The sequence below is a fragment of the Trichosurus vulpecula genome, chromosome 4 (assembly GCF_011100635.1).
Source record: "Trichosurus vulpecula isolate mTriVul1 chromosome 4, mTriVul1.pri, whole genome shotgun sequence".
NCBI lineage: Eukaryota > Metazoa > Chordata > Mammalia > Diprotodontia > Phalangeridae > Trichosurus > Trichosurus vulpecula.
Window position 1 is genome coordinate 185703116 of NC_050576.1, and position 15124 is coordinate 185718239.

Below are 15124 nucleotides of genomic sequence, written 5' to 3' on the forward strand. Positions count from 1 at the left end.
TTCCCTCCTGTGATCTGTTCAGATGAGAGTGAGTGTCACGTGTCAGTCACCCAAATCCTTCCTCTTTTATTTGCATAGACTTCCACATGTACACTCTGATTATATGAGATGATTTTCTATAATGTTCTCTTTCTGACCATTCCCTTCCCCTTTCCTTGGTGTATTCTATTCTTCTTTGCAGATCATCAAGATATAATTGAACCCATGGTGTTTTCTGGACACGGCCAAAGGCGGAATTTGTTTTGCCTGACTATATATATTTTTAACAAGGGTTTTTCTCTTTCTTGCTTTCTCAAAGGAGAGGATTCAGGGTGGAAGGAAAGAATGTGGATCTGAAAATAAAATTTAATTTTAAAAAGACATATTAACAAAATCCCACTCAAGCTTTCTATTAGATTCTTATGACTCCTTAATGATAGTAGAGGTCAGAGAGGACACATGTAAAATTTTCCCATATTAGAATGCAAGCAGTTTATCCTTGTTTAGCACCTTATGATTCATTTATGTCAACTTTTTGATGTTTCTCTTGATTCCTGTATTTGCAATTCAAAGTTTCTAAGAAGTTCTGATCTTTTCATCAGGAATGTTTGGAAGTCCTCAATCTCATGACGATACACTCTCTCACCCCCATGCTTGCCTGTAGAATCATATTCCAGTTGTGCTGAGTTAGGTCATTCTTGACCATAAGCCCATTTCCTTTGCCTTATGGAATACGGTACTGCGGCTTCTCTGCTACATTATAGTGGCAGCTGCTACCTGAATTCTTTCTTTCTGGCTGCGTGCAATATTTTTTCTTTTATATGGAAGCTCTGGATTTGGGTTATGAAGTTCCTGGGAGTTTCATTTTGGGATTTTTTTCAAGAAGTAAAAGGAGGAATCTTTCTATTTACACTTTGTCCTCTGGTTCTAAGAGGTCTGGTCAGTTTTCTTTTATGATTTCTTTTGAAATATAATGGCTAGGCTTTTTTTTTTGCTCACTGATTTCAGGTAATCTAAAGAGCCTCAGTTTTTTTTTCCCTCAATCTGTTTTCCAGGTCAGTTGTTTTTGCTATTAGAAACCTTAAATTTTCTTCTATTTGTTTAAGTCTTTTGACTTTATTTTGATGTTTCTTATCTCATGAAGGCATCAGTTTCTATCTGGTCCATTCTAATTTTCAGAGAGTTTGTTGCTTGCAGTGTTTGTCACCTTTGTTAATTCCCATTCCAACTTTTTCTTCCATAGTTTTCATTTCTTTCCCTATTTTTTTTTCTGGTGCTCTGACTTCATTTATAAAAACTTTACTCTTACTTCATTCCTTCAATAATCCTAACTGAATTTGTACCCAAGCTGTGTTTTACTTTGAGGATTTATTTGTAGATATTCTGAAGCCTTCTTCTGGGTGTGATTTGAGTGTCCCTATCGCCATAATAGCTTTTTATGGTATGATTCTTTTTTTTGTTTACTCATTCTTCTAGCCTATGCCCTGTGCGCTTCTGGAGGGAATGTCTGGGCTGGTTCTACTGCTACTTTCTTGGGGTACTGAGTGTTGTATTATTCCATGATTTCAGGGACAGCTCAGGTTGGAGGTCTGTAACCTTTCAGTACTCCCAAAGAAGGCTGATACAGGCAAATTTAACCACTATCTGCCCTATATCTGAGCTCTGCAAATTACTCACCCAGTTTTGAGTATGAGCAACAGGGCTATGGACTTGCCTCCTTTGGATTTTCAGTATAGTGCTGCTGGACAGACTCAACTGCATTCAGAAAGCTGGAAAGCTCTACTAGTTCAGAGTAATAAAATTGTAGGCTTCCCTTTGGTTTGGGATTTCTACCTTGGTTATTCCTCTGTAGCTTCAGATTAGGTTGGTTGTTCAGTTGTTTTTCAGTCATGACTGACTCTTGATGATCCAACTGGGGTTTTCTTGGCAGAGGTACTGGAATGGTTTGCCATTTCTTCTCTAGCTCATTTAGAGATGAGGAAACTGAAGGAAACAGAGTTAAGTAACTTGCTCTGTGTCACAAAGCTAGTAAGTGTCTGAGGCTGGATTTGAACTCCGGAAGGTGACTCTTCTTGACTCCAAGCCCAGCACTCTATCCACTGCTGCCACCTAGCTGCCCCTTCAGATTAGGCTAGAAGTTGGAAATGAGACCCTGGTCTATTCCTGGAGTCTGAGTCACACTGCTGCTTGCTTTTAAACTTGCTCCTCTCTTATATGTAGCCAGGGCCTGGGACCACTCCTTACTTTAGAATACTAGTCTTGGACAAAGGTCCTCCCCTCAGTCTGTCCAGGATTTGTGTCTAAATAGTGATGGACCAAGTTGTCAATTGGCACCTGTTCCCACACCCTGTACAAGGTTGTGATGTCCTAGTATGGATCTGGGCTTTTTACCCTTGGGCTCAGCTTCAGTCCCAAGGCACTGAAATATTCCATGTGGGAGGCCCCTGACCAGACCCTGTTCCCAAGGACTGTAAACTTCTCTATCTACCCATCTCCCCCTACCTTTTTCTTGGATATCCCCACCAGGATTTGGTCTGATTTGTTTCCAAGATCTGTTTGAAATTCTGTGTTTATGCATGTGTGGTGGGTAGCTTGCTGTATTTTTCTTCCTGCTACTTCACCATCTTGGGTCTCCCTCCCTCAAGGTACTTTTAAAAGCACTTTGCTCTTTCTGTAGAAAAGACTAACTACTTTCCAAAAGCATCAATAAGAAAGAAAGTCTTTCAATATATAAGAACTAAGCAATGAACAATGTTACTACTGTTGGTGTAAAATGTATCCTTCCCACCTTCTTCTTCTTCCATCATTTTAACCTCATATTAGAAAAATATGACAAGTCGAAAACAGCACAATTTAACTGTATTACACTGATGTGTTATACTACATCACATCCAGCAAAGCAGGGCTAATTAACTGTGTCTAGAAAGACAGTACAAACCCTTCTCTGGAAAAATTGGCATAGCTTATCCACAAATTGCATTCTACATTACTATGAAAAAAAGTCTGAATCTGAAAATCAATAGAATAGAAAAGGAAAGAAACTATTCTATTTTAAAAAAAAAAAAAAGACTTCCAGAGAAAGAGATAACTTCCCTCACTTCACCAGTTCTGTGTCTACTAACCAATGATGCCAGGAATTCTTTCTATCTTGTTTAAAAAGATTATGCTACAGAAACCTGTTTCCTTTTCTTCCCTCCCACTCCCAGTAGACATGAAGAACATCTACAATAGATAAAATGTCTTGCCTTTATCATTTCACTATTATTCCAAATTTTATATTTATGCTTTGATGTCTCTAGGGTTTTTTGGCTGACATTAGTGTTATCGTAGAAAAGGTTATACACTTTTAGTAGTAGCAAAGAACTGGAAACAAAGTAGATACCCATTGACCAGGGAATGGCTAAACAAACTGTGACACATGAATGTGCTGGAATATTACTGTGCTCTAAAAATATGGACTTATATAAACTGATGTAGAGTAAAGCAGAGCCAAGAAAAAAAGGACAATAGAAAGAATAATAAGCACAAAACAACCAAAAGTGAATGTTACAAAAATTTTTTTGAAAAGGCATGGCCCTAAAGATAGGAGAGGATTTCTCCTGCTCCTTTGTAGAAGTGGGAGGTCCATGAATGTTTAACACTGCATATATTTTCAGATTTCTTTCTACGAATTGATCATTTTTTCTCTTTTTCCTTTTCTCTAAAGCTATTATTTATTATGTGGGATGACTCTCTTGGGGGAGGGAGGAATATAGGGTAATTTAGGTGATAAAAACAAAAGATATCAATAAAAATTTATGTTTAAAAAAAAGAAACTTTTTTCTGGGAAAATGAAAAATTATATTATCAGCCTGAAACATACTCCAATATGTTTATTAATATATAGGTTTATTAAACTAATTGAAGCTTATAGCAACTCCACATTACATTAAGTATGGATCTTGGTTAATATATACGTGAACATATCGTTAGGGCACATGAACAAAGCCAATAAAGGCCTATTACAACAAATTCCATTTTGTGTCTAACAGAATCTTGATTCTCCCCAACCCCACTGTTGTGAGTGTGGCAGGCACTGGAAGGGTACAGTCTAATTAGGGATCTGACCACAAAGGAGTAAAGTATAGTCAGGAAAAGTCTTTATATCTGATGACTTAGATCCAAGAAATGCTGATATCAATTGAATTCAACAAGCTTTTATTAATGTCCCATGACAAACTTTGGCATATCCTTTTCGGACTATGGTGATATGGTAGTGGTATGTTAAGAGTACTGAACAGGTTAGCTGTGTAATCAAAAGAACTCTTAAGAGTTCATATTAGTATTTTACCTAAAACCCTTCCTTTCCATGCAATCTTTATTTAGTGAAGGGCAGCTTGGTCTAGTTGATAGTTGCTGGATAAATTCTTCCATCCTCCAGCCAGCCAGGAGGATGGAATCCTGCCTCAGACTACTACTAGCTGACAAGACACTTAGCCTCTGGCAAGAACAGGGGAAGTCACTTTGGCCTCTCCTGGCTTCAGCTTCCTCATCTGTCAAACACAATCAAAGCCCTTTGCAAACCTTAAAGTATTATATAAAAACACCCAGGATTTACAATTTAGCTTACATGGTGATTAACTGTGTGCATTTAGTAGAACTGTCAATATTTTTTAAATTTTAACAGCATAGCTTTTAAAAATGCAACCACCCACCCTTTCCTTCCCACTGCAAAACAAGCCGATGAAAAATGAGCCACTACTCATTTCTGAAGCCTTTAAAAGCAACAAAAGCCATGACATGCATCAACAAAATCTTCAACCAGTGTCATCAACAATAAATATGTGCCATCATAAGAACCAAAATCTGATCTCAAGTGTAGCTTGCTCCTCTCTTTCTCACAAGATAGTCATTATTTATTGGGGGACAGTCCTTTTCTATAACACATAACAAAGATAAACTCCAATATGAATGAAGTTGTCAGCAAAAGACAGGCTACACTGAAAGCATGATGGGGCACATGAAGGGAAAGAAAGATTTATGTAGCTAAGTAAACAAAATGACTCTCTCAATAGAAGAGGACGTAACTTAGCCATTTCCAAGGATACTGTACCTGTCAAGGGAAACCCTCAATTAATGTGTCCGGACAAAATGCTAACGAAAGATCAGTGGCTATGAGTTATGTGCCTGAAGTTTCTGCTTTCTGAAACCATGAATCAGCAGTATTTGCTATACACTGATCTTCAGCTGTATTATAAGGAATGGAACAAAATTAAATCTAAAAATTAGCTTATTCCTAGACTGAGACCTGCGTTAACAAGTTTCTGTCTAAAATAAAATGCAAATTTGATTTAAAGAAAATTTCCAGCTTTTCTTCAAAAAGAAAGCACAATAATATATTCAGTTTCCTAAATTATTTTCCATATAAATGAGAAAGGCTAGAATACAAAGGGACAACCCTAAATTCTTTATTTAAAAAAACAGAACCAAACTCTTGAATTAAAAAAATGATACCCCTAATGTTACCATCAAAAATAGTTAATTACCCCAATATTCCACTTATCTTTTACAAGTACCTAATATAGTAGCACATTTAAAGAATAAAAAAATTATATTGGGAAATAAGGTGTGAAAAGTCAAAATCCAAATAGGTACATAATACTAAAGGAGATCTTTTTTTTGGAGGGGGTCAGGAATGGGAACAACTCTCCCATACCAATTCTCCTAGTTCAGGGAAGGACCTTAATAGGTCTCTTTCTGCTCTGCTCCCAAAACCTGTCTCATTCTCAACTTTTTCTGTGTACATACACATGACAATTCTATTCTCCTTTCCACTTCATCACCTAAAAAATAAGCATTTCAGCATGGCTTTAATAAAAACAATCCAACCTAGAGGCAAATTCAAGTGCTCCACACATTATCAGTTGACTGAAAAATATTTAATGTACTTTCAATTTGACTTGAAAAGTAGCTAACCTGGCTTCCAAAAGACAAAATTCTTAGTTACAATGATAGATGAAAACTAACATCTGAATCAGGGCGTTCAGGGAGTAAGTCCCTTTAGATGAGGGTAGAGAGTGTTCCTTTCCCCTCCCAACAGGACTACATTTAAAAAAAATCCATGTTTCATCTATGAGGACTTTGAGCATTTTCAACTAAAGTTTCTACATAAATTCAAGGAACAATATTTCTATTGCTCTTACTGTTAAATTCTTGGTATATGACATAAGAAGGCAGTGTGTTATACTGGACTTAGAATTAGGAAGATCTGGGTTAAATTCTGCTTCAAACAATTTATTAGCTATGTGACCTTGGGTAACAACTTCCTCATCTGAAAAAAAGAGAGAATTAGACTACATGGATCTCCAAGGTCCCTTTTCCAGCTATAAAGTTAAGATCTTGTGATCATAACTACTGGCTACTATGGAGAGAACGTGACAAGTTATTTTTTAAAAAATTACTGAGAGCTGATACAGATAGAAAAAAACAAAGTCTATCTGAAATGCCGTTCTCTTTCTTAAAAGTCACATCTGGATTAGCTTGGGGATGACTGAAAATAAGTCTGAAGAGCTGAAAGGTACTATTCAGGCTACCAATATCACTTAGGGAAATCTGAAGTTTAGGGATCGAACTGGAAGGTGAAAAATTCAGCAGTACTCATTTTTCTGTGTACAGAGTAAGAATGTTGCAATAAAGGCAATCCAGGTTCAGGGGAATAAAAAAACTAATGGCAAGAAACAGTAACAAATGGAGTTGCCATAGCACATGTAATTGTTAAGCAGTTATGTTTGCCCAGTAGTGCCTGAAGTCAGTCACGCAGAGGACATGGGTAAACTAATTTCCAAATGTCTACCATAAAATCAAATTTATGCTTCAATGCCACCCTCCCATAACTCCATGTGACTCAACTGTTGTCTTTTGTGAAGATTCTGGAATTATCTGTTCTTTACCTTTTAGAGAGAAATTGGTAAATAACAGCTTAAGATTTATCATATGTTTGTGAAGCACTTTATGTATATTCCTTCACTCAGACCTCTCCACAACCCTGGTGAGGTGGGTTTTATAGGTGTTAGCTCCATTTTTATAGATGAGGAAACTGAGGCTTCACTTCACACACAAAGATAGTGTGAAGTGCAGATTGGTCTTACTGACTTGAATTTTACCTTCGAGTTCACTATACCATGCTGCCTTACCTTAAAAGTAACTATAACAACCTTTGATTCGAATCAAAAACAGTTTTACTGAAAAACTGAATGAGTTACGGGGTTAACAGACCTCCTTTATTACCACAAATTTTTGTAACTAATGGAAGCCCTAGATCTGCCCTTTTCCAATGAAAGCCAAAAACCAAAAAAGTACCCTATTCAAAACAGTGATATTAAAAGCAGTGCTGGGGTGGACAGATCTAAACCTAAATCTAAGCAGAATCTAAACATAAGACATATATAACTTGACATGCAGAGTATCAGGGTTAACTTTTAAAAAGGCATCTAGTAGACTTACCTATCCAAGTCATCCTCCCCAAGAAGTAAGGGTGGAAGTGGCAGAGGAGGCAAAGTTGAAGTTTTCAGGTGTGGAATAGCAGCTGTCAAAGACACCTGTGTCTTCATAGAAACCTGTACAAGGGGCTGAGAGTTTGCCTGAGAGGATAGAGCAGATGTCCTTGGGTGAGCAGATGACAAAGTTGGGGTGACAGAATTAGAGACCTGACTAAAAGTTGGTTGGAGAGGTGGCAGAGGTGGTTGATGTGGAACAGCAGGTAATGGAGGCAAAGGTGGCAGGGGAGGCGTCTGAGGTGGAGGGGTGGTAGTCGGTAGAGGGGGTGGAGAAGTAATTGCGGGAAGAGGCGGAAGAGCCTCTTTTTCCACCGTCTCTGATTCCTTTGGAGCCACAATCTCTTCTTTCAATGCTATGGGTTTAGAGTCCTTTGATCCCTGTGATTTCAAGTCTTTAGTAGAAACAAGATGCTTCTTCTCAGAGTTCTCATCTAATTTTACTTTTCCTGGATCTAAAGAAGTTTTTATCTCTGTATTCAGATGTGTTAAGTTTACCAATTCTGTATCTGAAGCAGATTTTTCAGATTTTAAAACTCTAGATAACTTTTTAGACTCAAGGCTTGATTCTTTAGTCTCTCCTGAGATGTTTTCTTTTTTAGTCAAAACTACAGGTGACCCCTTCACCTCTTTTCCGTCCACTTTTGCAGCAGCTGCTGCTGCTGCTCTTTCCTTCTTCTTTCTGCTGAGCTCAGCTCCCAGGCTGGAGTTTAAGGGGAGCCTGGTAGGTGAGATACTAGAATGTCGACTGCGTGAACCAGATCGCTTCTTTTTGCTGTGGGAAGATGAATGTCTGGAATATACAGGACTTCTACTTCTAGACTTCACTGATTTCCTGTGGGGAGAAGAGACTAGTGGTAAAAATGACTCCTTCACAATCATATTCAAGGAAAACAGAATTAGTATAATAAGCTTTGGCAGATGGGAAAAACATTACTCAAATTAACACACAGTGCAGTGTAGTGAAAGGAAGTCTGGCTCTAGATTCAGAGCTGGGCTCAAACTCTGCCTGCTACTTACTACCTGTGTGACCTCGACAAGTCACCTGGACCTCAATTTCTTTGTCTGTCTGTCTGTCTCTCTCTTTGAAGATCCCTTCTAGCTTTTGATCTATGATCCTATGATCTACCTTAAAAATAAATGGACAGCAACTGATTGCTACAGGACACCCAAGCATTTGTTGTTCAGCTGTTTTTCAGTCATTTTTGACTCTTTGGGACTCCATTTGGGGTTATCTTGGCAAAGATCTGCTTTCTTAGCAGAGTGCTTTGCCATTTTACCAATGAGGAAACAGAGGCAAACAGGGTTAAGTGATTTGCTCAGGGTGAACAGCAAGTAAGCATCTATGGCCAGATCTGAACTCAGGAAGATGCTTCTTCAGGCCTGGAACTCTATCTGCACTACCTAGCTGCTGGACACAAGCATACCTGAATCTAATGATCTTAATAATATCTAAAAATAAATATGTTACACTTGTTTAACACTCCAAATGTTAAAGAGCTTTTGTCTATATTTTTCTCATTTCACTCAAGAGTAAGCTCTTCTCTACTCACTAAGCTAAGGAAATATGCCTCTTCTTTTGTACTTTTGAAGGGGCAATGATAATAACACAAAAAGACAAAGATTTTAGATTTTTAATTTCAAATGTTTTTAAAAGTTGTGAAAATATTAAAGAGATTCCTGAAGCTATGATCTCCTGTAGGAAATAAAAGTAATTTGCATGCCTCAGATAGCCAAATTTTCTGACTAGGTAGCTGTTTACCTTTCAAACTTCAGTCAAATTCTTTAGGACTAAAACAATCTACTTTGTATTTTTAGTTGGTTTAAATACTACAGGTGTTTCCTTACTGTATCCAAATGTAAAGAAAAAAATCTGAATTTTTAAAAATCCAGAAAAATCTAGAGTTATTTGTGTTACAAAAAAAGATTAAGCTCAAGATTTATCAAAAAGAGAGATCCTCTCCCTGTACCCTTTAAAGAGGTTCCGATTTATACTCTTTCTCCCAAACTCAGATCGTATAAAGGCAGGGCACTTCTTTACTTCCAAACACCCTCCCCTCCCTTCCTTGCTTGCTTGCTTCCTTCCCTCCTCCCTCCCTTCCTTCCTTGAAGGAAACTATGAAGAAATGGAGAAATAAAACTTAACCTCACCACAACAGAAATCTAAATCAAAAATGAACTACTATTCATTCCATTTGACTGAAGTGTCTTTGAAGTCCTGGAGTACAGGAAGAAGCACCCCTGTTAAAAATCAGGCTGGACAAAGCACAAATTCATCCAATAGTCTATTCTTGATCATCAACATCATCTACAGTAATTTGGCAAGTTTGCTCCAGAAAGTCACTGATAAAAACCTAACTTTACCATCACATTCTATAGTGTTCAACATAAATCCATTGTCAAATTATGTACATCTATAGAGATAAAAAGTCTGTAGGTGGATTTATCAAATGTAAGTATCCTTGAAGAATACTATGTTCTTCTTTTAAACATCTGACTGAAAGAAGGGCTTTTCTTTGCTGCCATTGTAACAGGGCTAAAATGAAATACCCTCATTTTTATAAGGAAAACTTTGGAAACATTTTCCAAAAGCTCAACTACTTGCTTCGACTCTCACAGAAGGCTACTAACTATAGCCATTTGTCTTTAGTCTTTTATCAATATAATAATTAAACCAAATTCTCCAAGGAAATACTACAGTATTAATTATTAGTACTAATTCTACTACCTTATCTTGTGTATGTAGTACTTTACGGTTTTCTAATTGTTTTCCACATACTTCATTCAATTTAAATACTAGGTTGTAAACTCCTCAAGAATAAGAACTCCGTCCTATCTTCCACAATGCCTTGTACATAAGTACTTAGAATGTTTGCTGAATTGATTTTCAAAACTATCCTATGATGCAGACAGGGTAGTCGTTATAATTCCCAGTTGCCAGAAGACGGAAGTCAAAGCTCAGAGGTTAAATGACTTGATTAAAGTCACACAGCTATTATGCGAGAGAAACTAGATTAAAACTCAGAGCTTCTGACTCCTAGTCCCATCCCCTAACATAGCCCCATGTTTGGATAGCCATATACTGAAAGTAAATATCACAGAATGTTCAGCACCATGATTGTGTCTCCACAAAAATAGAGAAGTCTATTGGAGGCTGAAGTGAGACATTTTATTCTTTATTTCCCCTCTTTTATGAAAAAGGAAACCTTTATCTTCTTGGGAAGGCAGCATGGAACGGTGGACAGGGCACTGGCTATGGAGTCAGAGGCCCTGGGTTCATATTCTGCCTCTAATGTTTTACTACCTTTGTGACCTTGGAAAAATCACTTAACCTCACTGGGTCTATTTCATCAAGTGCAAAATAAGGGGGTTGAACTAGATGCCCTTTGAGGCTCCTTCCAAATTTAAATCTACAATATTGAATTAAACCAATCCAATCTCACCTGAACTTGAAGTATAATTATTATAGTTACAACATAGTAATTTCTAATGCAGAATTTCTGGCTTCATTAACAGTGTTGCCAGTCTAAATTAATTTTTTTTAAACTCTCTGAATGCCTACTTTGCCTCCTTCCTTTTGACAGTGTAAAAAGGAAAAACCACAAAAGATGGACACAGAAAGGCACATGTTCGTGTTCAATCCACTCTGACAAGTGTGCAATGACCTTTTGGCACCATTTGGATTGCCAATGAAATGGAGGAGGAATGTATACACATGCAATACCAACACTGATGTTCTATATAAAGGCAAAGCTCTTTTTAAAGAAAACAAACAAAAAACTACAGAAATGACTGTGACTCCAGGAATTAAATATGCATCAAATCTGCATCCTGACTTTCTATTTTTTAAAAATTTATATCACCATAAGACAAACTTCAACATGATTGAGGAAAGAAACAGAGAATGAGATGGAGTATTTTCTACCACTGCCCAAAACAACCATCTCAAAAATGCAGTTATTGCTGGCACTTCTTCAATTCAACAAGCATTTATTGAGCACTTACTACATACCAGGAACCATACTAGGTTTTGAAGAGACAAAACCTAGTATGAAAACAATCCCAGCCCTCAAGAAGCATTTCAATGGGGAGAGGGCAGAAAGCAACATGTACACGGAAAAGTAAATTCAAAATGTATACAAAGTATACGAAAGCCTAAAGTAATTCCAGGAGGGTTGAAGTGGAACCCTTAACAACAGGGATCCTGAAAGGCCTTACAATAGAAAGTGTTTCTTGTGCTTTGAGCCTTGAATGAAGCTTGGGATTTCAAGAATGTCAGAATGAAGTTGGAATGAACTTAGGAGACCATCTAACATAGTATCCTAATTCTACAGATTAATGAACAATGAACTAATGATATTTTCAGAAAACTATTTTATAACTACTAGGAAATACTCAGTAAAATTTACCCATATAAGCAAACTGTCAATACTCTGTGGCACAACTAATTCTTTAAAAATTACTCCAGCTCCCTTAAAGGAGCCATTACACAACCTCAGAGTTTAACAGAATGTGAGAGTTGGAAGGGATGTTATAAATCACCTAGTCTAACACCCTTATAGACTTAGCAAAAATTCTCTTAAGAATGGTGCTAGGGGCAGCTAGGTGGTGCAGTGAGTAGATCACCAGCCCTGGAGTCAGGACCTGAGTTCAAATTTGACCTCAGACACTTGACTCACTCATTAGCTGTGTGACCTTGGGCAAGTCACTTAACCCCAATTGCCCTGCCTTCCCCCCTCCAAAAAAAAAAAAAGGATGGTGCTAGATTCTTCCGTGCTCCATTCCTAGGACTGGCATTCACACACAGAGGCAGAAGGGTAGTTTAACATCTCCACTAAATTAATTTCAAAAAATGGAATAAACATAGTGACTGCATGTAAAAGTATGCTTGAAAAAAAGGTTGCTGTTTCCTATTCCTTGAAAATAAAAACACAGAGGAAGAAAAACTTTCCATAAGTAGTTTACTCCAAGCTGTGAATCTCAAACTAGAAAATATGCTTTTTCCTAAGGACATTATGAAGTTAGCCATTAATTCAATCTATTGAAAGGAAATGACTGGTCCATGGTCACAAGGGAAGTTGATGATGGAGCTAAAAAGAACCCTGTTTCTCTTGATCACCAATTTCTGCCTTACCATGCTCTCAAAAGATAAATTTTAAACACTAACTAGAAGAAAATAGTTTAGATTAATATGAAAAGGGAATGGGGATGATAAACAATAGAATACTATTGATTTGTAAATGAACTTATCTAAATATCCTCAAGAGAAATGGAGTTTTTTTTTTTTAATTAAGAATAGGTTGTCAAGCTCAGGACATCTGGACCACAATTATAAATGTAACAAGTAGTGAATATGGATTGTCCCCACAGAGTCTCATTCTTTTTTGGTGGGACCACCTTTAGGAAAGGGAAGAGGTGGTTGTTCACACTGCATCTTGCAGAGGAAAGTCTCACCAAAGGCAGGAGCTGGGGCCAAGAAGTAGTTTTTACCATGGAAGTAGGTTTTACCATATAAACTTTCTACTTCTAAAATACTAGGCCTAAAGGCCTAAAGACTAAAGGAGCTTATGTATTCTTGATAGGTAGCCAACAAGAAAAGTTATTGGTCATTGGTGGTCCTTGACTACTTGCTGACTGACAGGCAAAGGCCCTTTAGTGCATTCCAGCCCTCTCCCAAAACCTATCTTCTCCCAAGGCAACGAATTGAAAAGGAAGATCACATACCTGGGAAGAGGGCTCCGACTCACAGAACGCTTGGTCACAAATGGGCTGCTAGACCGTCTTCGGCTATAAGGACTAGGCGAACGACCACCATACGAACCACTTCCCCTCTCGTAGCTGGATGATCGCCTCCTGTTGTACGGACTCACTGACCTCTGTCGCCTACTGTATGGACTGGGTGAACGGGTGCTGGACTGGTAAGCCGATGGTTCTCTGTAAGGTGGACTAATTGACTGTCTTCGTGAGGACCCACCTGGGCTCTTTTTGTAGGAATCATAGTTGCTGGAAGTATGAGACCTTGGAGGACTAACATCATATTCCTGGCTGTATGATGCTCCAGAAGGGCTGTCATCCTGCTTAGGGCTGTCAGACCATTTTCTGTGAGGGCTCCTGGATCTGCGTTTGGGGCTATCTACTGATTTGTAGCTTTTGGGTGGGTCTCTTTTCCGATGACTTTTAGAACGATCTTTGTGTCCAGACTTTAACTCTCGTTCTTTTCGAGTCTTCTCCTTATGGAATTTGGCTGACCTGGATTCCTTGTTACTGCTACTCTTGGATACTAGTGCCTTCCCATAGTCATCATTCTCTTCGTTCAGTCGTTTCGAAGTCCCAGAAACTCGGTCCTTCGTGGACACTGACTTGCTGGAGGCTTCTTGGTTTTTTTCCACCTTCTTTTCCTTCTCTATCTGCTTGGTTTTCAATAGCTCTCTGATACGCCTGTGCTGATGATGGCGATGTTTGTGGAGCCGGTCACTCCTATCGCTACCCCGACGATCATCATTATCTCTTCTCTCTAGCTTGAAGGCCATGTCATCAGAGAAGGTGTCTGAATCAGAGCTGATGTCGTCGTACTCCACCAGGGGTTTGATCATGGTGCTCAGTGGGGCTGCTTCGGGGGCCAGAGAGCCTATGTCTTTGGAGTGCTTGGACTTGTGCCTCTTGTGTTTGGACACAAGTCTATGCCGCTCTCTGCTGTTGGAGCTGCCACCACCACCCAGAGATGATGGATGCATGGCCCCTGAACTCCCTCCACCCCCATCCTTCTTGCCCCCATGTCTCTCTGAATTGGGCATTCCCCTTCCCCTAACTTCAAGAGGGGAGAGGAATCCCCCTGAATCCCCAAAGTCAATCCCCACCCTCCCCCCAAACTCACGCCCAGCAAAGAGTCTCCTCCTGAAGAGGGGTGGGGGGGGGAAGGCGCCCGCCCTGGCCCCCCCTCCCTCCCTATACCTCAGTCCCTTCCTACATGAGGTGGAGGGAAAAGCGCCCGGGGAGGGGGAAGCTGAAAAAAAAAAGCTCCTCAAAAGCTGTAGAGGCAGAGGCTCCCGCCCCGCAGGGGGTGGGGGTGGCCGGCCCGGCCCCCTGCAGCTGTGGGGCCGCCTCGGTCTCCGGGCGGGCCTGTCTGTGAGGGCTGCGCGGGCCCTCCCCCAGCCGGCAGCCGGGCTCGCCCTGAGGCCTCCTGACGCTGGGGGCCCGAGGTCTGGGCGCCCCCCCCCGCTCCCTTTGTCCCTCCTTCCTGGGGAAGTCACTACCCGCTCCCCTCGCCTCAGACCTCCCTCACACACACTCACTCTCGCACACGCTCTCACACTCACACACACTAGGTTAAACCGAAACGGCACTTAGCTGAGGCTGGGGGTGGGGGTGGGAAACGCCGCCCAAATCTCGCGAGAGCGGCTCTGCTCTCGCGAGAGAGACACCGGCCTCTGGCTACTTTCCACTTCCCTATTTCCTTATTCCCTCCTCTCCAGGCGCTACCAAACTCCGCGAGAACGGGTTAGACTACTGACGAACAAATCGTCGACCTCTCGCGAGAATATAGGTAGCCTCTTTTTTTTAAACTAAAACAAATCTTTATTGATAAGCTACATCCTGGTTTTTTTTAAACAAGA

General features: G+C 39.6%; 1 protein-coding gene across 3 annotated transcripts in view; it reads right to left on the reverse strand.

Annotated features, from left to right (window-relative positions):
- The window catches only part of CDK12 (cyclin dependent kinase 12), a 57560-nt gene extending 43255 nt beyond the window's left edge, over window positions 1-14305 (reverse strand). For all 3 annotated transcript variants that reach the window (XR_005010186.1, XM_036754785.1, XM_036754784.1), the window contains exons 1-2: window positions 13236-14305; window positions 7462-8346 (exon numbers count right to left, since the gene is read on the reverse strand). Coding sequence is in view for 2 of the 3 variants with exons in the window: in XM_036754785.1 (XP_036610680.1) it covers window positions 7462-8346; window positions 13236-14305 (1955 nt within the window). In the remaining variant the exon portion in view is untranslated. The remainder of the gene's footprint in view (window positions 1-7461; window positions 8347-13235) is intronic.
- Window positions 14306-15124: the final 819 nt, after the last annotated feature.